At 43.3% G+C, this 25,247-nt stretch overlaps 1 protein-coding gene across 3 annotated transcripts in view; it reads left to right on the top strand.

Moving 5' to 3' along the window:
• Positions 1-2,013: 2,013 nt before the first annotated feature.
• Positions 2,014-25,247, top strand: part of G6PC3 (glucose-6-phosphatase catalytic subunit 3) — a 39,817-nt gene continuing 16,583 nt past the window's right edge. Inside the window, exons 1-2 of one of the 3 annotated variants that reach the window (XM_073607768.1) lie at positions 2,014-2,089; positions 10,656-10,777. In XM_073607768.1, the coding sequence (XP_073463869.1) occupies positions 10,769-10,777 (9 nt within the window). In that variant the 5' untranslated portion in view covers positions 2,014-2,089; positions 10,656-10,768. Of the gene's footprint in view, positions 2,155-7,612; positions 7,719-10,655; positions 10,778-25,247 lie in introns of those variants that run through there. The other 2 variants (XM_073607769.1, XM_073607771.1) reach the window with 2 other exon arrangements.

Below are 25,247 nucleotides of genomic sequence, written 5' to 3'. Positions count from 1 at the left end.
CAGTATACAAGGTCACAGCCAGTGTCCTGTCAGAATACTGCTTACCCATCAGAAAATGTTTACAGAAGTGGTGTTCTAAGCAAAAATGCTTACTGCGCATGTGCCATGCATTCCAACATGGCCGCTATGCATTCCAATAAGTTTCCTAATCTGACAGAGCACAAAGACAGCAAACATCTTCTTACACCCAGGCAAGTCTTCAATTTCATACTTATTTTAGCAGTAAACTCACCTTTTATACTTAAATACAGTATTTTTAAATCTGTGACACTGTTTTGATGTTGCATTTGAAAAGCAGCGACAAGCCTGCAGTAAGAAGGTGGTGACAGCCATCTTGATACACCCCGCACTGCTCAGCGTCAAACTGATAATCATTTGGCGCAGAGGGCCATTTTTCGAGACCCCCACTCGGTCGCAGTGAAATAGTCTATTTCAGTATACTGTATAAGGTGAGTTAACTGCTAAAATAAGTGTGAAATTGAAGACTTGCCTGGGTGTAACAAGATGTCCGCTGCCGCCTTCGTGTTCTGTCAGATTAGGAAACCTATTGAAACGCATAGCGGCCATGTTGGAATGCATAGCGCATGCGCAATAAGCAATTTTGTTTGCAACGTCACTTCCATTGCATTTTCTGATGGGTAGCCGTATTCTGATAGAACACCAGCAGTCCAGCACTGAAGACTTTGGCTTAGAAGCAGGGGTAGGCAACCTGGGGCCCTCCAGCTGTTGCAGAACTCATCTTTAGCCGGCGGCCTGCTTTCCAATAAGAATGGTCTCTGCGGCGGATTCGCCGCAAGATCACTTTTATTGGTGGCGGGAGAGGGGCCCCGCCTCCCACTGCGCTCCAGTGCCCTCTGCCACTTGGATCTTCACCCTTGCTTGGCATGGAGATGAGTGAGGGGAAGATGGCCCCCACCCGTCTCCATAACTTTGCAGGGCGGAAGCGACATCGAAACGTCACTTCCGCCCATAGCTCTTAAAGGGCCATTTAAAAAAAAAAAATGTAATGACAATTTTTTTTTTTTTATTGCATTTTAGTGTAAATATGAGGTCTTTTTGACCTCAGATCTCATATTTAAGAGGACCTGTCATGCTTTATTTCGATTACAAGGGATGTTTACATTCCTTGTAATAGGAATAAAAGTGACACATTTAAAAAAAAAAACAGTGTAAAAAAACCAAAAAAAACAAAAGGTAAAATAAATAAGGAAAAAAAATACAATTTTAAACGCGCCCCGTCCTGCCGAGCTCGCGTGCAGAAGCGAACACATACATGAGTAGCGCCCGCATATGAAAACGGTGTTCAAATCACACATGTGAGGTATCGCCGCAATCAGTAGAGCGATAATTCTAGCACTAGACCTCAACTCAAAACATGCAACCTGTAGAATTTTTTAAACGTCGCCTATGGAGATTTTTAAGGGTAAAAGTTTGTCGCCATTCCACGAGCGGGCGCAATTTTGAAGGGTGACATGTTGGGTATCAATGTACTCGGCGTAACATTATCTTTCACATTATTAAAAAAAAAATGGGCTAACTTTCCTGCTGTTGTATTTTTTAATTCAAAAAAGTGTATTTTTTTTCCCCAAAAAAGTGTGCTTGTAAGACAGCTGCGCAAATACGGTGTGACAGAAAGTATTACAACGACCGCCATTTTATTCTCTAGGGTGTTAGAAAACAAATGTATAATGTTTGGGGGTTCTAAGTAATTTTGTAGCAAAAAAAAAACAGTTTTTAACTTGTAAACAACAAATCTCAGAAAAGAAGCTCAGTCCTTAAGTGGTTAATAGAAGGAGGGGCTGGCTAGGCAGTGTAGACTTTTCACTAAAAACGAACATGTCCTTTAAATAAAGCTTGGCCATTTATTTTTTTATTATTAATATTATTATTATTGCAGCCAGACGTGAATGAAATGTCAAGCCATAGAAGGCGATGAAAACCCCGCCCACGTCCCCTCACTCTTATCACATGACCCAGCCACATCCCCACACGATAGCGTTAGACGGAGGACGCGGTGGGTGGGGTTACTGAGGGGGGCGGGGGCGGTGACGATGACGTGTCTATCCTGAAAGAGGTTCATTCAAACTGCGTGAGTTGGGTTCCTCGCCCGTTTTACCCGGAGGGGGAATTAGCGGCGGGTGGGCGGAGCTTGAGGTGGGTCACGTGCTGGAGGCTGCGTTGCTATGGGACACAGGGGGCACCTTGGGCGGTGTGGCGGGGCCGGTGGGGTCACTTGTGTTACTTCCTCTCGTCATTGTCTGACTGGATATATAGCTGGGTGGGAGGGGGAGGGACAGGCTGTGCTGGGACTTGTAGTTCCTCAAGCCTGGAGTTCTTAAAGGAGCAGCACTGCCTGTTTTAAATATCCTTTTTATTTTAGGAGCATTTTACTAAAGAGAGAACCGGTCACGGCTGGGCTAATGGTGACAGAGGGCTGGACGGTGTGAGGACGGTGTGTGTGACAACCCAACCATATAGCACTCCTCACCTACATGTAAAAATCATACAAGAAAATTACATTATATATGTTTTTTAGCAGAGACCCTAGGGAATCAAATGGTGGTCGTTGCACCTTTTTATGTCACATGTTATTTGTGCAGCAATTTTTCATACGCTTTTTTTTTTTTTAAACTTTCATGAATTGAAAAAAAAACCCAGAACACCTGGATACCTAACATGTCTCGCTTTAAAATTGCGCACACTCGTGGAACGGCGCCAAACTTCGGTGCCTAAAAATCTCTATAGGCGACGCTTTAAATTTTTTTACAGGTTATCAGTTTAGAATTACAGGGGAGGTCTAGCGCTAGAATTGTCGCTCTCGCGCTAACGTTGGCGGCGATACCTCACATGTGTGGTTTGAACGCCGTTTACATATGTGGGAGCGACGTTTGTATACGTTCGCTTCTTCGTGCGAGCGTGCAGAGACGGGGGCGTTTTAATTTTTTTTTTTTTTTTTTACACTTTCCCTTTAAATTTTTTTTTTTTTTGATTACTTGTATTCCTATTGCAAGGAATGTAAACATCCCTTGTAATAGGAATAGGGCATGACAGGTCCTCTTTATGGAGAGATGTGACACATCTCTCCTCTAGGCTGGAAAGACTGAGATAAAAAAAAAAAAAAGATATCTCGGCCTTTCCAGCCGAGTACATGGCAGTGTTTACATCTGCCGGGCCGGATGTGATGTCATAATGTCACACCCAGCCTCCAAAGGTCATAGAGACTGCGGGGGACCATCTAGTCCATGGTATTCTCTAGGGGTGCACCTAATGGAACTTTTGGTGCCGAAACCGATACCGAAAATGAAGGATGCACTAGGCCGAAGCCGAAAATGACAGTTTTTAGAAAATATTTACATTATTTTTATATATAATTATATTATATTCAACTTTTTAATTAATATCATCAATTTAAATTAATATGATTTGATTGTTTGCCATTATTGGCACCTTTAGTGCAAGAAAGGTCAAGAAAAATGCAGTCCTCAGTCTCTAACCATCTCTTGTATCATGTCTGCAATCTCTTACTTAAACTTAAAGTGGATGTAAACCCGAAAAAATGTTTTTTTTATATATATATATCATACTGTAGAGTATAAGATTTCCTATCATTTGAGCCGAGTCTTGCCACAAAGAGTTAATCCATCTCTGAGCAATCCTCTTTTATTGTTCAGTGAGACAATTCTTGACAAACTGAGAAAATTTTTGTCAAATCCTCCCCTTTGCTGTGAGTGACAGGTGATTTACATCTCGTGCATTAGCCTAAGACCCCTTTCACACCGAGGGCGTTTTGCAGGCGCTATAGCGTTAAAAATAGCGCCTGCAATCCGCCCTCAAACAGCTGCAGCATTGTCTCCATGTGAAAGCCCGAGGGCTTTCACACCGGAGCGCTGCGCTGGCAGGACGGGAAAAAAAGTCCTGCCAGCAGCTTCTTTGGAGCGGTGAAGGAGCGGTGTGTTTACCGCTCCTCCACCGCTGCTCCCCATTGAAATCAATGGGGCAGCGCTGGGAAAACGCCGCTATTGCGGGCGGTTTTAACCCTTCCTCGGCCGCTAGCGGGGAGTAAAAGCGCCCCGCTAGCAGGCGAAATGCGGCGCTAATCCGACGGTAAAACGCCGCTAAAAATAGCGGCGTTTTACCGCCGACGCTATGGGCGGCCCGGTGTGAAAGGGCTCTAAGAGACATGCGTTATTTTTAAATTCCCTCCCCCACTGCTTTCTTCAGCAGCTCTGCAAGGATTGGCTGTTCCACACCTCAGCATGATTTGTCATGCTGAAGTCATGTGATTACTTTCCTGTCTTTTCACTGGATGTTAGAGATCATAGCAGAAGTTCAGTGTTAGAAATACACAGGAGAAAATGCATATTGACAAGGGGAGTGTAGAGGTGGGCGGGGAGTTTAGTGACATCACGACTCCACCCACCGAGCTCAGTTTTTCGGGTCTCATAACAGAGAGAGGGGAGACATTTGACAGGTAAAGATACATGCAGGAGGCATATATATCCTTATAGATAACCCCTGTGGCAGTAGTTTAGAAAGGATGACATTGGGTTTACATCCACTTTAAACACATTGCTAGTAGTATTAGCAAAATTTCCATTCAATGCACCTCTAGTAGACATGATACAGGAGATTGTCAGAGACTGCAGACATGATACAAGAGATCAATGCAGCCTCACCAGTGTCTATCAAATGCAGCCTATCAGTGCCCAGCAGCCTCATCAGTGCCATCATATGCAGCCTCACCAGGGCATGTCATATGCAGCCTACCAGTGCCATCATATGCAGCCTCACCAGTGCTCAGCATATGCAGCCTCACCAAGGCCCATCATATGCAGCCTACCAGTGCCATCATATGCAGCCTACCAGTGCCCGTTATTTGCAGCTTACCAGTGCCCGTCATATGCAGCCTGCCTGTGCCCAGCAGCCTCACCAGTGCCCGTCATATACAGCCTACCAGTGCCCAGCAGCCTCACCAGTGTCCGTCATATACAGCCTACTAGTGCCCAGCAACCTCACCAGTGTCCATCATATGCAGCCTGCTTGTGCCCAGCAGCCTCACCAGTGTCCATCATATGCAGCCTGCCTGTGCCTGGATTAGAGTGGCAATCTCCATGTGTCACGGAGCAGGGTTTGAATTGCCCGGGCTGAAACATGTATTGCAATATGTGTGAACTAAAAATCCCTCTTTTTTTTATTGCAAAGTTTGCTAGAAAGGGTATAGCAGTGTGCAGAGGGTTCATCCAGAATTTTTCGCACCCCATAAACACACACCTGTCCACATTATACAGCCCTATGTGCCTGTGTGGTCGAGGCCTCACATCGGGCTATCTCCACTCAGGATGGGGTATTTAATAGGCCACAGGCACATGATGCATGGGGCTCTAGTGTTTATCTGTGAGTGAAGAGGAAAATTGGCACTGTTAGGCCTCATTCACACAGGCGCACTTTGTGTACACCCATATGAGGGCCCCATTTGCCCACACAGGTGTTCATGCATCCCTTTGCAGGTAGTCCTATATATTTTAATTGGAACACAGCGGCTGCACAGACATGAATAACATGCTGACTGCTTGCAGGGCTGTACACTCACACCACTGTCAGATTGGGAGCAGAGGCTGTGTACATGCAGTCACTGCGTCCCAATTGACATTAATGGCACTGCCTGTACAGGGATGCATTGCCACTCACAAAGGCCATCGTATGGGAGTATGCTACAGTACACCCGTGTGAATGAGGCCTAAGGACCATGGTGCACTAGTGATGCTGTCATTGATCCCACGGCTTGCCAGCAATGGGATGGCTTTGTAGGGCAAAGTAAGTTGTCACCTGGTTCCCTGTGTCACTCTCTCATTGGTCGAATTAGTGAGCTGTCACCGGTGAGTGACATTCTGCAGTGCTTCTGTCAGCGATGGAGAAATGGTCCAGCGAGGGAGTGATCCATGTAAAGACATGTTCACTATACCCTGCATTTGGCTCCTGCTCCTGAAGAGTTGTCCCCAGTGACAGGATCATATGTGTACTATGGGCCTTGTACTCACCTGTTCCCCATCCAGCAAGAAATCACTGATTAGATCCCACATTATAGACCAGCCATTGTTCACCAGGGGTTCCTCCAGAGATTGATATGGCTTCCTACCATCATCAACTCTGAACTCCCATCTGATGGTGCCTGCGTAGTTGTGAGGCCTACGCCGCACGGCAGAGCCAGCAGCATGACATATGAGATCTCATTAGTTGTCCCTAAAGGCCGGCCATACACAATTCAAATCTCAGCCAGTAGATTCAACCCATTAATTGACAGGCTGAATGTACCAAGTTGATAGATCGATCGACTTGGGTACAACCAGCCTGTCGGATTGGCATGCGATTATTACAAGCGGCTGCCCCATTAATGGACAGGCTGAATGTACCAAGTTGATAGATCGATCGACTTGGGTACAACCAGCCTGTCGGATTGGCATGCGATTATCACAAGCGGCTGCTCCATTAATGGACAGGCTGAATGTACCAAGTTGATAGATCGATTGACTTGGGTACAACCAGCCTGTCGGATTGGCATGCGATTATCACAAGCGGCTGCTATAGCCGCTAGCACTAATCACTGTCTTCCCCCAGCAGGGATGGCTTCCCCCGCCAGGAGCAGACAATTGCTGATTCTCCTGTCATCACTGCCTGTGTTGATGGGGAAATCGTGCAAACTTGTTTCCTGCAGGAAAGAAATTTGCACTGTGTATGGCCAGCCTTAAGGGGTCATTCTTCCCACTGACTCCCAATGATTTCAGAAGGGGTTCCCCAAAACCTAAAAAAATATTTCATGGGTTGCTCTGGGGTAAAAAGATTGAGAAAGGCTGCTATAGAGCATCCAAGCAAGAGCCTCCGCTGTACACCTTTGAAAATTTGACACATGCGGTAAAGCCACAGCTCAGCCGTCCATTTTTACCACCCCATGACTGCCTGACTGAAAGAGACCTATTTCATGAGCAATTGTACCTATTTTCCTTAGTGTATTTCTTCATTTTATTGAATAGCCACAGTGAACAAACGCAGATTAAGTAAGTCAGTTGACGCGTTTCAGCCTATAAGGCCTTAGTCAAGTATGACTAAGGCCTTATAGGCTGAAACGCATCAACTGACTTAATCTGAATAATAAAAGAAGATTTACTTACCCGCTCCTCCTTATAGCTAGTCCGGCCCTGCAGCTACTCCATGTCCTGATGTTATCAAGACTAAAGTAGTGTCCATAGACCTGCTGTGGACTTGAGGACGCTGAGGGACAGTCCTTCGCCAGATAATGGTTGAGCGCTATCTGCCGGGATGGGGGAGGGGGCAGAGGATCAGCTTAAACTGTTTCTCCTCTCCCTTGGACAAACTTTGCACTGTGGGCCACTAGCTCCACTTCAAGGGATGCATTTTTCTGCCTGGTGTTGGGTATTAATAAGTCCCTGTGACCACCTTCTAAACACAGGCTGGAAATCTGTAGAAGCGCTGCCGTTTGAGAGCCCTGAGCAAAGATATTGGCGCCACACTTCCAGGAATGTTGAAACCTCAAACTTCTGGGTTGCCCACAGCACCCGAATGTCATCACAGCTTTTCTGCTGCAAGTACAAACATTTCCTGAGCCTGGCACTCAAAGCTGCTTTACAATAAGTCTACTGTCAATGTTTATTAATGTGATGACGTATGGACTGGGAGGAAGGACGGGGCTCTGCATGCGGTCTGTAAGTTTGAGGATTCGACATACTATTTGATAAAATGCATTGAAAACTCACTATTAACCAAAAATATTAATTATAAACATGCAGTACTACACAGCTGTAGATGTGAACATGTCATTGAACGCATGTATGGGGGTTTTGTGTAAATGTATTTTTTTTATATAATTATTATTATTATGGACAGGATTTAAAAATGTTTTTATTTATTTATTTATTTTTTATATAGTCATGTACAAAAGATTTATAATGTATTTATTTTAACCTAAACTTTCTCTATCCTATTAGAGATTGCTCCTAGCTTGGGTGTGGTAGATATTTTTTTTTTTTTTTAATAAGGCCCCTTTCACACTGGGGCGGTGGGGGCGTCGGCGGTACAACAGCGCTATTTTTAGTGCTGCTGTACCGTCGTTCTTGCAGCGGTATTCGGCCACTAGCGGGGCGGTTTTAACCCCCGCTGGCGGCCGAAAAAGGGTTAAAATCCCTCGTACAGCGCGGCTATAGCCGCGCTGTCCCATTGATTTCAATGGGCAGGAGCGGTGAAGGAGCGGTGAATACACCGCTCCTTCACCGCTCCAAAAAAGCAGTTTGCAGGACCTTTTTCACCGCCCTGCCTGCGCACCGCTTCAGTGTGAAAGCCCTCGGGCTTTCACACTGAACAAACAGCGGAGGCTGTTTAGGGGCGGTTTGCAGGCGGTATTTTTAGCGCAATACCGCCTGCAAACCGCCCCAGTGTGAAAGGGGTCTTATTCTTCAGGTTTTACGAGTTTGGTTGTGGAAATTTGCACACTGTGCCATATCTGGTTTCTGCACCCAGGTGCACATTTACAGTGCCTTGAATTCATACCCCTTAAAATTTTCCACATGTTTTCATGTTACAACCAAAAACGTAAATGTATTTTATTGGGGTTTTATGTGATAGATCAACACAAAGTGGCACATAATTGTGAAGTGGAAGGAAAATAAATGGTTTTCAACAATTTTTACAAATAACTAGCTGAAAAGTGTGGTGTACATTTGTATTCAGCCCCCCCGAGTCAATACTTTGTAGGACCACCTTTCACTGCAATTACAGCTGCAAGTCTTTTTGGGGATGTCTCTACCAGCTTTGCACATCTAGAGAGACACATTCTGCCCATTCTTCTTTGCAAAATAGCACAAGATGTGTCAGATTGGATGGAGAGCGTCTGTGAACAGCAATTTTCAAGTCTTGCCACAGATTCTCAATTGGATTCAGGTCTGGACTTTGACTGGACCATTCTAAAACATGAATATGCTTTGATCTAAACCATTCCATTGTAGCTCTGGCTGTATGTTTAGGATCGTTTTCCTGCATGAAGGTGAACCTCCGCCCCAGTCTCAAGTCTTTTGCAGACTCTAACAGGTTTTCTTCTAAGATTGACCTGTATTTGTCTCCATCCATCTTCCCATCAACTCTGACCAGCTTTCCTGTCCCTGCTGAAGAAAAACATCCCCACAACATGATGCTGCCACCACCATGTTTCACGGTGGGGATGGTGTGTTCAGGGTGATGTTAGTTTTCCGCCACACATAGCATTTTACTTTTAGGCCAAAAAGTTCAATTTTGGTCTCATCTGACTAGAGCACCTTCTTCCACATGTTTGCTGTGTCCCCCACATGGCTTCTCACAAATGGCAAACGGGACTTTCTTTCAACAATGGCTTTCTTCTTGCCACTCTTCCATAAAGGCCAGATTTGTGAAGTACACAACTAATAGTTGTCCTGTGGACAGGTTCTCCCACCTGAGCTATGGATCTCTGCAGCTCCTCCAGAGTTACCATGGGCCTCTTGGCTGCTTCTCTGATTAATGCTCTCCTTGCCCAGCCTGTCAGTTTAGGTGGACGGCCATGTATTGGTAGGTTTGCAGTTGTGCCATACTCTTTCCATTTTCAGATGATGGATTGAACAGTGCTCCGTGAGATGTTCAAAGCTTGGGATATTTTTTTATAACCTAACCCTGCTTTAAGCTTCTCCACAACTTTATTCCTGACCTGTCTGGTGTGTTCCTTGACCTTCATGATGCTGTTTGTTCACTAAGGTTCTCTAACACATTGTTTCTCAACTCCAGTCCTCAAGGCGCACCAACAGGTCATGTTTTCAGGATTTCCACTATTTTGCACAGGTGATTTGATCAGTTTCACTGCCTTAGTAATTACCACAGCCGTTTCATCTGAGGGAAATCCTGAAAACATGACCTGTTGGTGCGCCTTGAGGACTGGAGTTGAGAAACACTGCTCTAACAAACCTCTGAGTACTTCAGAGAACAGCTGTATTTATACTAAGATTAAATTACACACAGGTGGACTCTATTTACTAATTAGGTGACTTCTGAAGGCAGTTGGTTCCACTAGATTTTAGTTAGGGATATCAGAGTAAAGGGGGGTAATTACAAACGTACGCCACACTTTTCACATATTTATTTGTAAAAAATTTGGAAAACCATTTATCGTTTTCCTTCCACTTCACAATTATGTGCCACTTTGTGTTGGTCTATCACATAAAATCCCAATAAAATACATATTCGTTCTTAGTTAGTAACATGAAAAAATATGTACAATTTTAAGGGGTGTGAATACTTTTTCAAGGCACTGTATCTCCAATGATATCGACATCCCATGATGCCTTGCACTCTATGTGGACTCCAGGTGTAAGTGCTGGCACACTGTGCATCATCATGTCAGCTTGAAGTCCACAGAGAGTTCCTGTCCTAGGGTGACAACATACTGTTTCTGCTTAGGGAAGCGTTGTCACCACCCTAGGGCTGGAAGTGTGAATTGGCAGGAACAGCAGGTAAAAAAACAAAAAAACTGCTGGATTGAATGGAGGGTAGGTTATTATTTAGTTTTTTTTTTATTTTAGGTTTAGTTACACTTTACACTTGATAAAGTGCTCTAACTGAAAATACTGTATTTGTTCACACAGGTGACATTTAAGAATCTGCTCTACTGAAGTAAAGAAAAAATGTTGATACCATGAAGTGGTAGTGCTGAGAACACTTAAAACAGTCCACTTCTCCTGTACAATCATAGGGAGCCATGTTTCAGGTAAGTAGTGCCACAAAGTCAGATCATTTTGCTTTCTTGTTTTTGTTTTATGCACAAGTAGAAAGTCTTTTCCATTTCTTCTTATGGTGCTTTGAAAGAATGATCACGCTCAGAACTACCTTTTAATCAACCACTTCAGCCCCGGAAGGATTTGCCCCCTAATGACCAGGCCATTTTTTGCGATACGGCACTGCATCGCTTTAACTGACAGTTGCACGGTCGCGCGACGTTGTACCCAAACATCCTTTTTTTTTCCCACAAATAGAGCTTTCTTTTGGTGGTGTTTGCTCATCTCTGCGGTTTTTATTTTTTGCTATAAACAAAAAAGTTTTAAATTTTGAAAAAAAAAAAAATATTTTTTTACTTTTTGCTATAATAAATATCCCCCTAAAAAATGTAGAAAAACGAATTTCTTCATCAGATTAGGTCAATATGTATTCTTCTACATATTTTTTGTTTAAAAAAATCACAATAAGTGTATATTGATTGGTTTGCGCAAAAGTTATAGCGTCTACAAAATAGGGAATAGATATATGGCATTTTTATTATTTTTTTACTAGTAATGGTGGCAATCTGTGATTTTTATCGGGACTGCGACATTGCGGCGGACAAATAGGACACTTTTGACTCTGTTTTGGGACCATTGACATTCATACAGCGATCAATGCTATAAAAATGCACTGATTACTGTGTAAATGTCACTGGCAGAGAAGGGGGTTAACACTAGGGGGCGATCAAGGGGTTAAGTGTGTTCCCTAGGTGTGTTTATAACTGTGAGGGAATGGGACTGACTAGAGGAGGAGCCAGATCGTTATTCCTACTTAGTAGGAACACACGATCTGTCTCTCCTCCCCTGTCAGAACAGGGATTTGTGTGTTTACGCACACAAATCCACAAATCTTTGTTCTGACTCTTGTGCCCGCGATCGTGGGTGGCCGGTGGTGATTGCCCCCCGCCGGAGACACGGATCGGGTCCCCCGCCGTGCAGAAATCACCTGCTATGGCTCCTAAAGGAGCCACCGTACATATACGGCGATTCGCGCAGGGCTGCCAATCTGCTGCCGTATATGTATGGAAGCCGGTCGGGAAGTGGTTAAAGGGTAACTCCACTTTCGTTGGGAAAAAAAATAGCAAATAAAGAGAAAATAATATAGCGTATACAATTGCGACACAAGTCATATTGTAACTGAACGTTATTAAAAATGACCTTTCCTTTTCAATCTGTAGCCACTGTATTTTTCTGAAAATGCAATGCAATATGGCTAACTGGAGTTGTTCTGTAAAGCAGTGGTTCTCAACCTCAGTCCTCAAGTACCCCCAGCGGGCCATGTTTTGGGAACTTCCCTTAGATAAAATAGCTCCTATTAAAGAGGAAGTAAACCCTGATGGGTTTTGCGTCCTCTATGCTCCCTGCAAAGTCTGTAAATTAAAAGCATAATGGGCTAGTATGCATTGCATACTAGCCCATAAACACCTTACCTGAGGCAAGTGAGGCTTGCAGTTCTTTAGATGTTGTTCTGGGTTGTTCTGGGTTCTTTTATGACCTCCTGGATGAGTCGTCATCATGCTCTTGGAGTAATTTTTGTCGGCCGGCCACTCCTGGGAAGGTTCACCACTGTTCCAAGTTATCTCCATATGTGGATAATGGCTCTCCCCTGGGTTCACTGGAGTTCCAAAGCCTTAGAAATGGCTTTGAAACCCTTCGTAGACCGATACTTGTACATTACTTTGTTTCTATATATTCTATATATTTTTTTATAGAATATATTTTTTTAGATTGTGGCTTAATGTGTGGCTTTTTGTGATCTGTTAGCATGCTTCACTTTCTCAGACAACTTCTATTTATGTGATTTCTTGATTCAACAGGTCTGGCAGTAATCAGACCTGGGTGTGGCAAGTGAAATTTAACTCAGCTTTCCAAAAAATTGTGGTTAAGTGGTTAATCACATTTCATTCATGATTCAGCATGGGAGGGGCAATTACTTTTTTACACAGGGCCAGGCAGGTTTGAACAGCTTTTTTTCCTTAATAAATGAAATAATAGTTTTAAAACTGCATCTTGGATTTACTCGGGTTATCTTTGTGTAATAATAAAATTTGTTTGATGATCTAAATCATTTAAGTGTGAGAAATATGCAAAAAAAATAAAAATCAGGGAGGGGGCATATACTTTTTCACACAACTCTATGTATATATATATATATATATATATATATATATACAGTATCTCATAAAAGTGAGTACACCCCTCACATTTTTGTAAATATTTTATTCTATCTTTTCATGTGACAACACTGAAGAAATGACACTTTGCTACAATATAAAGTAGTGAGTGTACAGCTTGTATAACAGTGTAAATTTGCTGTCCCCTCAAAATAACTCAACACAACCATTAATGTCTAAACCGCTGGCAACAATAGTGAGTACACCCCTAAGTGAAAATGTCCAAATTGGGCCCAAAGTGTCAATAAATAAATTGTCGCTCTTTTTTTGTTTATAGCGCAAAAAACTACAAACCTTGGAGGTGATCAAATACCACCAAAAGAAAGCTCTATTTGTGGGAAAAAAGGATGCACATTTTGTTTGGGTACAGCATTGCATGATCGCGCAATTGTCAGTTAAACCGACGCAGTGCCAAATTGTAAAAAGTGCTGTAGTCAGGAAGGGGGTAAAATCTTCCGGGGCTGAAGTGGTTAATGTCTAAACCGCTGGCAACAAAAGTGAGTACACCCCTAAGTGAAAATTTCCAAATTGGGCCCAATTAGCCATTTTCCCTCCCCGGTGTCATGTGACTCGTTAGTGTTACAAGGTAAATTTGGTGTTATTGCTCTCACTCTCTCCTACTGGTCACTGGAAGTTTAACATGGAACCTCATGGCAAAGAACTGTCTGAGGATCTGAAAAAAAGAATTGTTGCTCTACATAAAGATGGCCTAGGCTATAAGAAGATTGCCAGGACCCTGAAACTGAGCTGCAGCACGGTGGCCAAGACCATTACTGCAGAGGTTGAAGGGGTGGGGGGGGGGTCAGCCTGTCAGTGCTCAGACCATACGCCGCACACTGCATCAAATTGGTCTGCATGGCTGTCATCCCAGAAGGAAGCCTCTTCTAAAGATGATGCACAAGAAAGCCCCCAAACAGTTTGCTGAAGACAAGCAGACTAAGGACATGGAATACTGGAACCATGCCCTGTGGTCTGATGAGACCAAGATAAACTTATTTGGTTCAGATGGTATCATGCCTGTGTGGCGGCAACCAGGTGAGGAGTACAAAGACAGGTCTTTCTTACCTACAGTCAAGCATGGTGGTGGGAGTGTCATGGTCTGGGGCTGCATGAGTGCTGCCGCCACTGGGGAGCTACAGATCATTGAGGGAACCATCAATGCCAACATGTACTGTGACATACTGAACAGAGCATGATCCCCTCCCTATGGAGACTGGGCCGCAGGGCAGTATTCCAACATGATAATGACCCCAAACACACCTCCAAGATGACCACTGCCTTGCTAAAGAAGCTGAGGGTAAAGGTGATGGACTTGCCAAGCATGTCTCCAGACCTAAACCCTATTAAGCATCTGTGGGTCATCCTCAAACGGAAGGTGGAGGAGCGCAAGGTCTCTACCATCCACCAGCTCTGTGATGTCGTCATGGAGGAGTGGAAGAGGACTCCAGTGGTAACCTGTGAAGCTCTGGTGAACTCCAAGCCCAAGAGGGTTAAGGCAGTGCTGGAAAATAATGGTGGCCACACAAAATATTGACATTTTGGGCCCAATTTGAACATTTTCACTTAGGGGGTGTACTCAATTTTGTTGCCAGCGGTTTAGACATTAATGGCTGTCTGTTGAGTTATTTTGAGGGGACAGCAAATTTACACTGTTATACAAGCTGTACAATCACTACTTTACATTGTAGCAAAGTGTCATTTCTTCAGTGTTGTCACATGAAAAGATATAATAAAATATTTACAAAAATGTGAGGGGTGTACTTACTTTTTGTGAGATACTGTATATATATTTACAGGTCCCAAGGGGGTTTTATCCAAATATCAAAAAACATAAAATTCCACAGAAAAAAGTAATTAAAGAGGGAGTCCACCCAAACCGCAAAAAAAAAAAAAAAAAATATTAAAAGTCAGCAGCTACAAATACTGCAGCTGCTGACTTTTAATAAATGGCTACTTACCTGTCCTAGGGTCCAGCGATGTCGGCAGGCGACGCCGAGAACCCGCTCGGTTCTCGGCAGCTGCCGCCGCCATCCTAGGTGAGCGAATCAGGAAGTGAAGCGTTGCGGCTTCACTTCCCGGTTCCCTACTGCGCATGCGCGACTCGCGCTGCACATCGTAAGTGGTCCCCGCTCTCTCCCGGGAGCTGTGTGTTCCCAGGAGACAGCGCGGTGGGGACAGGAAGAGGCATAGACTCCCGTGGGAGTCTATGCCCGGAAGTGGGTGCAAATACCTGTCTTAGACAGGTATCTGCACCCCCCTCCCCCCTGAAAAGTGCCAAATGTGACACCGGAGGGGGGGAGGGTTCCGAAAAGCGGAAGTTCCATTTTTGTGTGGAACTCCGCTTTAAGATCATATATCCCTATGTCCCAAAAAAGGGAAATTGACTAAATAAATAAGAAAGCACAGAAAGAAACTGTGTAAAGCCTGTGTAAAGCCTCTGTCAGAGGCTTCTTACCACGATCGGAGATACGGCGTGTCAGACTGACACGCCGCACTGGCAATCGTCTTGCTGCGCACCCCTGCGGGCACGCAACGGTATGTTATCCTGCTGGACGTCATATGATGCTTGGCCTTAAATCCCTTCTTGGCCGTAAATCTGCTATAGGCCAGGCGGGAAGTGGTTAAACAAAATGCATTTGGATAGGACAGACATTAGGGAAATAAGGCCCCTAGCAACAAAATAAAAACGCTCCTTTTGGACTGTACACTCACCGGCCACTTTATTAGGTACACCTTACTAGTCTCGGGTTGGACCCCCTTTACCTTCAGAACTGCCTCCATTCTTTGTGGCATAGATTAATCAAGGTGTTGGAAATTCTCAATTAGTACTAAGGAGCCCAAAGTTTGCCAAGAAAATATCCCCACACCATTACACAATCCCCACCAGCCTGAACCATTGATACAAGGCAGGATGGATCCATGATTTCATGTTGTTTGCGCCAAATTCTGACCCTACCATCTGAATGTCACAGCTGAAATCCAGACTCATCAGACCAGGCAACGTTTTTCCAATCTTCTATTGTCCAATTTTGGTGAGCCTGTGTGAATTGTAGCCTCAGTTTCCTGTTCTAAGCTGACAGAAGTGGCACCCGGTGTGGTCTTCTGCTGCTGTAGCCCATCTGCTTCAAGGTTCGATGTGCTGTGCATTCAGAGATGGTATTCCGCATACCTTGGCTGTAACGAGTGGTTATTTGAGTTACTGCTACCATTCTATCATCTTGAACCAGTCTGCCCATTCTCCTCTGACATCAACAAGCCATTTTCGTCCACACAACTGCCGCTCACTGGATATTTTCTCTTTTTCGGACCATCCTCTGTAAACCCTAAGGATGGTTGTGCGTGAAAATCCCAGTAAATCAGTTTTTGAAATACTTAGACCAGTCCTTCTGGTACCAACAACCGTGCCACGTTCAAAGTCACTTAAATCCCCTTTCTGATGCTCGATTTGAACTTGAGCAAGTCGTCTTCACCACATCTAGATGCTTACATGTATTGAGTTGTTACCATGTGATTGGCTGATTAGCAATTTTTATTACCGAGCAATTGAACAGGTGCACCTAATAAAGTGGCCGGTGAGTGTATATATATATATATATATTTCTACATTTCCTTCACTATCATTTTTCACAGTTCTGGTTTATTTATTGTATAACGTTAGCTCTGACTCTCTATTTCCTTTTGTTAATATTGAGCAATCACATTAAAAATTCATGTGAAGTGTTATCTCCATAGAAACCTGTGGCAGGGAGCTGCTAGTAATTACAAGGCCGGTACCCTGGAGTGGGACAATTGCGGCGGTAATTGCCGCCAGAGCTGTAAGGACTGGCACTCATGGGCAGTTTTAGATCTGTTGATTTGATATCGCAATCAGCGGATCCATACAAGGATCACACACTGGTTCCCTTTTACAGAAGTGCCTGCTGTCAGGAATGTTAATTGTATAATCCAGGATCTCCACATAAAGAAAGTCATTATAATAGTGACAGTGCACCTTTAATTCAATAATAAATGGGGCATAGATGCTTTATTTGGTCTTCCCGAGATCAAGATTTGTTTTGTATTTTATACATTTAATTTCAACAGACTATCTAGTCTTTTTATTTTTAACTATATTTGTGAGCATAATCCGCTTGGTGTCATTAACTTTTTTTTCAGTGTTTGTTAAAGGGACCATTTAGTGGTTTTGTGTATATTTTATGTTTTTATTATGGTCATAAAAAAAATGCATTTTTTTTATAGCGGGTAAATATTAAATATAGCATATTAACCACTTCAGCCCCGGACCATTTGGCTGGCAAAAGACCAGAGCACTTTTTGCGATTCGGCACTCTGCCGCTTTAACTGACAATTGCGCGGCCGTGCGACGTGGCTCCCAAACAAAATTGATGTCCTTTTTTCCCCACAAATAGAGCTTTCTTTTGGTGGTATTTGATCACCTCTGCGGTTTTTATTTTTTGCGATATAAACAAAAAAAAAGAGCGACAATTTTGCTATAATAAATAGCTCCAAAAAATATATAAAAATGTTTTTTTTTCCCTCAGTTTAGGCTGATACGTATTCTTCTACATATTTTTGGTAAAAAACTCGCAATAAGCGTTTATTGATTGGTTTGCGCCAAAGTTATAGCGTCTACAAAATAGGGGATAGTTTTATGGCATTTTTATTAATATTTTTTTTTTTTTACTAGAAATGGCGGCAATCAGTGATTTTTATCGTGACTGCGACACTATGGCGGACACATCGGACACTTTTAGCGCTATATTGGGACCATTCACATTTATACAGTGATCAGTGTGATTAAAAATGCATTGATTACTGTGTAAATGTAAATGGCAGTGAAGGGGTTAACCAGGAGGGGGCGCTGTAGGGGTTAGGTGTGTCCTAGGGAGTGATTCTAACTGTGGGGGGGTGTGACTATGTGTGACATGACACTGATCACCGCTCCTGATTACAGGGAGCGGTGATCAGTGTCCTATCACTAGGCAGAACGGGGAAATGCTTTACACAAGCATTTCCCCGTTCTTCCTCTCCGTGAGGCGATCGCGGGTATCCCCGCGGACATCCAGTCCGTGGGACCCACGATCACACTCACGGATTTTGCGGCGGGCGCCCACAATCCACGTCTTAAAGGGCAACGTACAGGTACGTCAGTATGCCTGTACGTGCCCTTCTGCCGACATATATCGACGTGAGCCGGTCGGCAAGCGGTTAATATTGTGCTTTCTCATTTTATCCTGAAGGTGGATCTTTAGTTTACTTTTTAACCAGTTGCAGACTTTGAGCATGCTAAACATGCCTAAACATGCCTTAAAAAAGTGATTTTTATTTATTTTTTGTTTAAAAATAACAAACAAGTTCTCTTAATCTGCTCTGTATAATAGTTTTGCACAGAGTAGCCCGGATCCTCCTCTTCTCGGGTCCCTCGTCGGCGCTCTTGGCCCCCCTCCTGCCGAGTACCCCCACAGCAAGCAGCTTGCTATTGGGGAACCCAGGCTGAGACACTGCTCTTTGTGTTCATTCAGACACGAAGCCGTAGATCGGCCACACCCCCCCCTCCTCATTGGCACACTGGCGCCATTGGCTTCCGCTGCTGTCTCAGCCAATGAGGAGGGAGAGTCCCGGACAGTCGAGGTACTTGTAAATAATGTTGCAATGCTTTGTTACCAGAATCATAATTTTAGTGGCATTTTAAACAGAATAAATTACAGAATAAAATGCACACTTTTTATCTGCAACAACATTATTTTTAACTACTTCAATACCAGCCACTTTCACCCCCTTCCTGCCCAGGCCCATTTTCAGCTTTTGAATGGCAAATGCTTGGTCATGCAACACTGTAACCATATTAAATTTGTATAATTTTTTTTTCACACAAATAGAGCTTTCTTTTTGTGGTATTTATTCACTGGGTTCTTGCTAAATAAACAAGAAAATACTGAAAGTTTGGAAATAAAATTTGTTTTTCTTTGTTTCTGTTAAAAAATTTTGCAAGTCATTCTTTATAAATTTAGGTCAAACTGTATTCTGCTACATTTCTTTGGTGAAAATAGCCCAAATAAGTTTGTATTAATTAGTCTGTAGAAAAGTTATAGAATCCACATACTCTGGTATATACAGTGCATCCGGGAAAGTATTCACAGCGCTTCACTTTTTCCACATTTTGTTATGTTACAGCCTTAATCCAAAATGGATTAAATTCATTATTTTCCTCAAAATTCTACAAACAATACCTCATAATGACAATGTGAAAAAAGTTTGTTTGAAATCTTTGCTAATTTATTAAAAATAAAAAATGAAAAAAATCCCATGTACATAAGTATTCACAGCCTTTGCCCAATACTTTGTTGAAGCACCTTTGGCACCAATTACAGCCTCAAGTCTTTTTGAGTATGATGCTACAAGCTTGGCACACCTATTTTTGGGCAGTTTCTCCCTTTCTTCTTTGCAGAACCTCTCAAGCTCCATCAGGTTGGATGAGGAGCATCGGTGCACAGCCATTTTCAGATCTCTGCAGAGATGTTCAATCCGGTTCAAGTCTGGGCTCTGGCTGGGCAACTTAAAGCGGAGTTCCACCCAAATTTTGAACAATATCTGTATGTATTCTATTCCTTGCCTAGATGCTGACATGCCGTTTAAAAAAATTTAAATCGCCGTAATTACCTTTTATTTTTCTATTCTTCTTTGCACTTCCTGGTTCTCCTCCCGTGGGAGTAGGCGTGTTTCTAGCCTCTCCCAGACTCTCCTGGGAGCTAGTCTCAGGCTTTCCAGGATGCCACTGAGCATGTGCGGGAACAAGCGGTGAATGCTGGGAGCACAGCATTCACCACATCCAGGAAATAAATGCTTGTGGGCTTCAAATGCCCACAATGAAGATGGAAACCGCCTGCAGTGAATAATATAAGTTATTCTTTCCGACGAAATCGGACACAGGCGGACATATTACACACAATATGTGAGTATGTAATGCTGAGAAGAAAAGTTTGTGAATGAACTCAAAAAAAAAAAAACGATAGATAGGTGGACCCCCGCTTTAAGGACATTCACAGAGTTGTCCCGTTGCCACTCCTTTGTTATCTTGGCTGTGTGCTTAGGGGCTTTGTCCTGTTGGAAGCTAAACCTTCGCCCCAGTCTGAGGTCCAGAGTGCTCTGGAGCAGGTTTTCATCAAGGATGTCTCTGTACATTGCTGCATTCATCTTTCCCTCGATCCTGACTATTCTCCGAGTTCCTGCCTATGAAAAACATCCCCACAGCATGTTGCTGCCACCACCACCGATCACTGTAGAGATGGTATTGGCCAGGCGATGAGCAGTACCTGGTTTTCTCCAGACATGCCATTAAGGCCAAAAGAGTTCAATCCTTGTTTCATCAGACCAGAGAATTTAGTTTCTCATGGTCTGAGAGTCCTTCAGGTGCCTTTTGGAAAACTCCAGGCGGGCTGGCATGTGCCTTTTACTGAGGAGTGGCTTCCGTCTGGCCACTCTACCATACAGGCCTGATTGGTGGAATGCTGCAGAGATTGTTGTTCTTCTGGAAGGTTCTCATATCTCCACAGAAAAACACTGGAGCTCTGTCAGAGTGACCATCGGGTTCTTGGTCACCTCTCTGACTAAGGCCCTTCTTGCCTGATTGCTCAGTTTTTCCGGGCGGCTCATTTTAGGAAGAGTCCTGGTGGTTCCAGACTTCTTTCATTTATGGATGATGGAAGCTACTCTGCTCATCAGGACCTTCAATGCTGCAGACATTTTTCTGTACCCTTCCCCAGATCTGTGCCTGAACACAATCCTGTCTCGGAGGTCTACAGACAATTCCTTGGACTTCATGACTTGGTTTGTGCTCTGACATGCACTGTTAACTGTGTCACCTTATGTGGGGCAGGTGTGTGCCTTTCCAAATCATGTGCAATCAACTGAATTTAGCACAGGTGGACTCCAATCAAGTTCTAGAAACATCTCAAGGATGATCAGTGGAAACAGGATGCACCTGAGCCCAGTTTTGAGTGTCATGGCAAATGCTGTGAATACTTATGTACATGGGATTGTTTCCTTTTTTATTTTTAATAAAATTGAAAAGATTTCAAACAAACGTCTTATACATTGTCATTATGGGGTATTGTTTGTAGAATTTTGAGGAAAATAAGGAATTTAATTCATTTAGGAATAAGGCTGTAACATAAAAATGTAGAAAAAGTGAAGCGCTGTGAATACTTTCCAGATGCACTGTATATCTGAAAATTGATCAATCCCGATGTACTGATGGCCTATCTCATTTCTTGAGGCCCGAGAATGACAAGACAGTGCAAATACCCCCCAAATGGAAAGTAGTCAGTCCAAGATATTTAGTAAGAGGCATGATGAGTTTTTTTAAGTTTTCAATTTTTTGGAAAATGAAGAAATTAAAAAAAATATTTTTTTTTCACTATTTTTTACATACTGTCTGAAATACTGACTTTACATACTGTCTTAAATACTGACTGATGACAGTATGTTAAAAAAAAAAAATATATATATATATATATATATATATATATATATATATATATATATATATATATATTTATATTTATATTTATAGTTTTTTTCAATTTCTTCCTTTTTTTTAGGATTTTTTTTAACACAGTGGGGTTGATTTACTAACTGAAAAGTGTAAAATATGGTGCATCTCTTCATAGAAACCAATCAGCTTCCATGTTTTTTTTTGTCAAAGCTTAATTGAACAAGCTGGAATTAGAAGCTGGTTGGCTGGCATGCACAGCTGCACAAGATTTTGCACCCTGCAGTTTTAGTAGATCAACCCCACTGTGACCTGAGCAATACAGTGTTACCATAGTAACATTGTACTACTCTGGGGAAGTGATCAGGATTTTTTTTTTTTTACACATTATGATTGCTTACACCAGTGAATTTTACTGTTATAAGCATCCGTTTTTACTGAATGAAATCGATTCATTCAGTGTTTAATATTGTGGTTAGCTGTGTTTGCCCAGATGGGCTGTGATTGGCCCTCTCTGTATCATGTGATCACTGTGACCAATCACAGAGCTCAGCACAATAGTACACAATCGATGGCATGAATGAAAGCCATTCATTGTGTGCAATTGTCATGTGATCTGCTGTGATTGGTCACAGCAAACACATGGTACCGGCAGCGGCTAGTACATTGATCGGTCATCTCCGACACCGGTGGACACAGTGGGCGACAGATTGCGCTGCAGTGCAGCCTGTGGGGCATGCGCAAGGTGCATTTCGGGAGGATGTTATATGATGTCCACCCAGAATGGTCAATGTTCCGCCTGGTTGTCATTTGCCTGTAGGCCGAATGGGAACAGGTTGAAATAACAGAGAAAAAGTGTGTTTTGTTTAGTTTTGTTACATTTTATTGTCTAAGGATTATGAAAAAAAATCATTATTGCAAGACAATATCAGGAAAAAAAATATGTCTGTGTGTGTGTATATATATATTATATTATATTACCTTGTTATCTTCAGTAATTGCAAAAATATTGCTCAATAATCAGGTCCATAGTAGAAATGTAAAAATTGCTGTGATCAATAGGCGTTGAACAGGTCTGAGAAGTGAAGAGGTTAGAGGTTCTTTCCAGTTTCTCCTTACCTCATGCTGAAAAAGTTTAAAATTTACAATCACAAGTGCTTAAAGTGGGTTGTAAAGTCAGAAGGTGCCCCCATAGCAAGCTGCTTGCTATGAGGGCACTCAACAGGAGGGAGGGGCCAGGAGAGCCGAAGAGGGACCCAAGAAGAGGAGGATCCGGAGGACTGCCCTGTGCAAATCCACTGAACAGAGGAGGTAAGTATCACGTGTTTGTTATTTTAAGAGAACCAAAAAAAAATTAGATTCCCTTCCGGCCTGTCTCCTTTACTAAACACTTCTGTGGAAGGTTTCAGTGAAAACCATTATGTCTGAGAGGGATCTCTGAATCAGAATCATCTGTGCAAGATTTGTGCGTCCTTTGTCATGCATGAAATGTTTATTATTATATATTAGAAAAGGATGAAAAGAATCAGCCAAAAAATCCTTGAACTTAAAGTGATACTAAAGTCTCTTTTTTTTTTCCTTCATAATAATAAACATGTTATACTTACCTGCTCTGTGAAGTGATTTTTCACAGAGCAGCCTGGATCCTCCTCTTCTCAGGTCCCTCTTCGGTGCTCCTGGCCCCTTCCTCCTGTCAAATACCCCCACAGGAAGTAGCTTGCTATGGGGGGACCCGAGCCAAGCCCAAGCTCCGTGTGTCATTCAGACACGGATCTGCGGTTTGGCCCCGCCCCCTCTCTCTCCTGATTGGCTAACTGACTTTGACAGCAGCAGTAGCCAATGGCGCCGCTGCTGTGTCTCAGCCAATCAGTAGGGAGAGTCCCAGACAGCGGAGGCACTTGTGTACATCGCTGGATAGAGATGGGGCTCAGGTAAGTATTAGGGAGGCTGCTACACACAGAAGGTTTTTTATCTTAATGTATAGAATGCATTAAGATTAAAAAAACACTTCTGTCTTTACAACCACTTTAACCACTTCCTGTCCGGCCTATAGCAGAATGACGGTCGGGCGGTGGTTCAGTTATCCTGACTGGGCGTCATATGACGTCCTTCGGGATAACAGCCGCCACGCATCCGTGGGGGCCCGCATCGCGGCGATTGGTGGTGCGGTGTGTCAGTCTGACACACCGCTACACCGATCTCGGTAAAGAGCCTCTAACAGAGGTTCTTTACCTCGTGATCAGTTGTGTCCAATCACGGCAGATCACAGTGTAAACTGGAAGAGCCGGTGATCGACTTTTCCTCACTCTCGTCTGACAGACGCTAGTAGAGGAGAGCCGATCGGCGGCTCTCCTGACAGGGGGGGTCTGCGCTGATTGTTTATCAGCGCAGCCCCCCCTCGGATGCCCACCCAGGACCACCATCATGCCACCCAGGACCACCAGGGAAGGGGGCAACATATGGATGGCCAGGTATGTACCCCATGGCCATCCACATATGAAAAAATATGCACAATAGATGCCAATCAGTGCCCACAAATGGGCACTGACTGGCAACATTATGGTCCAGATAAAACAAGTGATGCTGAGCAGTGCCACCCATCAGTGTCATCAGTGTCCATCAGTGCCACCTCAGTGCCCATCCATGCCCACCTATCAGTGACCATCAGGGCCCATCTGTGCCACCTATCTGTACCCATCAGTGCCGCCTATGAGTGCCCATCAGTGCCGCCTATGAGTGCCCATCAGTGCCACCTATCAGTGCCCATCATCAGTTCTCATCATTGCCACCTCATCAGTACCACCTCATCGGTGCCCATCGGTGCTCCCTTATCAGTGCCCATCAGTGCAGCCATATTAGTGTCCGTCATTGAAGAAGAAAACTTACTTATTTACAAAAAAAATTAACAGAAACAAAGAAAAACGTTATTTTCTTTAAAATTTTCTGTATTTTTTTTGTTGTTGCGCAAAAAGTAAAAATCGCAGAGGTGATCAAATACCACCAAAAGAAAGCTCTATTTGTGGGAACAAAATGATAAACAATTTGTTTGGGTACAGTGTAGCACGACCGCGCAATTGTCATTCAAATTGCAACAGCGCTGAAAGCTGAAAATTGGCTTGGGCAGGAAGGTGCGTAAATGCCTGGTATTGAAGTGGTTAAAGAGGACCGGAACTGTGAAAGCTGTGCCCAAATAGTCACAGTCAAGTCACCAGTTTTGCCGGCAGGTTCCCTGCAGCTGATCTTTTTTGCATTACTGACTTTCTATGCCTTGTTATGCATGTTGTCTGTGCATGGAGGTGGCCATCTTGGTAGAGAAGCAGGGCTTTGATCCCTCATATCAGAGCAGCCTAATGATTAAGAAACAGTCGCAATGGTGGAGGTAGCTCAGATCCATAGAATCATGAAGCAGAAATAGGGAGATTCCTGCACCACAGGTCCTCAGGTACTGCTTCCTGTCCAGCAAGGAAAACAATGTGCAGCAGGAATATTGACATCACCAAATCTCACTTCAAATTGTGTAAAAAGCAGTCAGAGCGTTGTGCTGTAGATAATTACACTCTGCAGATATACAGCTTTGAGGTTTAGGAAAAGGAAGATTTCCAGGAGAAATTTAAGACAAAAGGTGGACATTTTAAGGTACTGCTTAGTCACAATTAACAATTCTGTGTTCTTTATAACATAGGAAATCTTCACTTTTTAGGTCCAGGTCCTCTTAACTAATATTACAATAAATGAAGTGCTGCATAAGGTATTTTT

This window comes from Aquarana catesbeiana, linkage group LG12 (genome assembly GCF_042186555.1).
Source record: "Aquarana catesbeiana isolate 2022-GZ linkage group LG12, ASM4218655v1, whole genome shotgun sequence".
In the NCBI taxonomy this organism is placed as follows: domain Eukaryota; kingdom Metazoa; phylum Chordata; class Amphibia; order Anura; family Ranidae; genus Aquarana; species Aquarana catesbeiana.
This window is presented reverse-complemented; position numbering and strand designations above follow the sequence as displayed.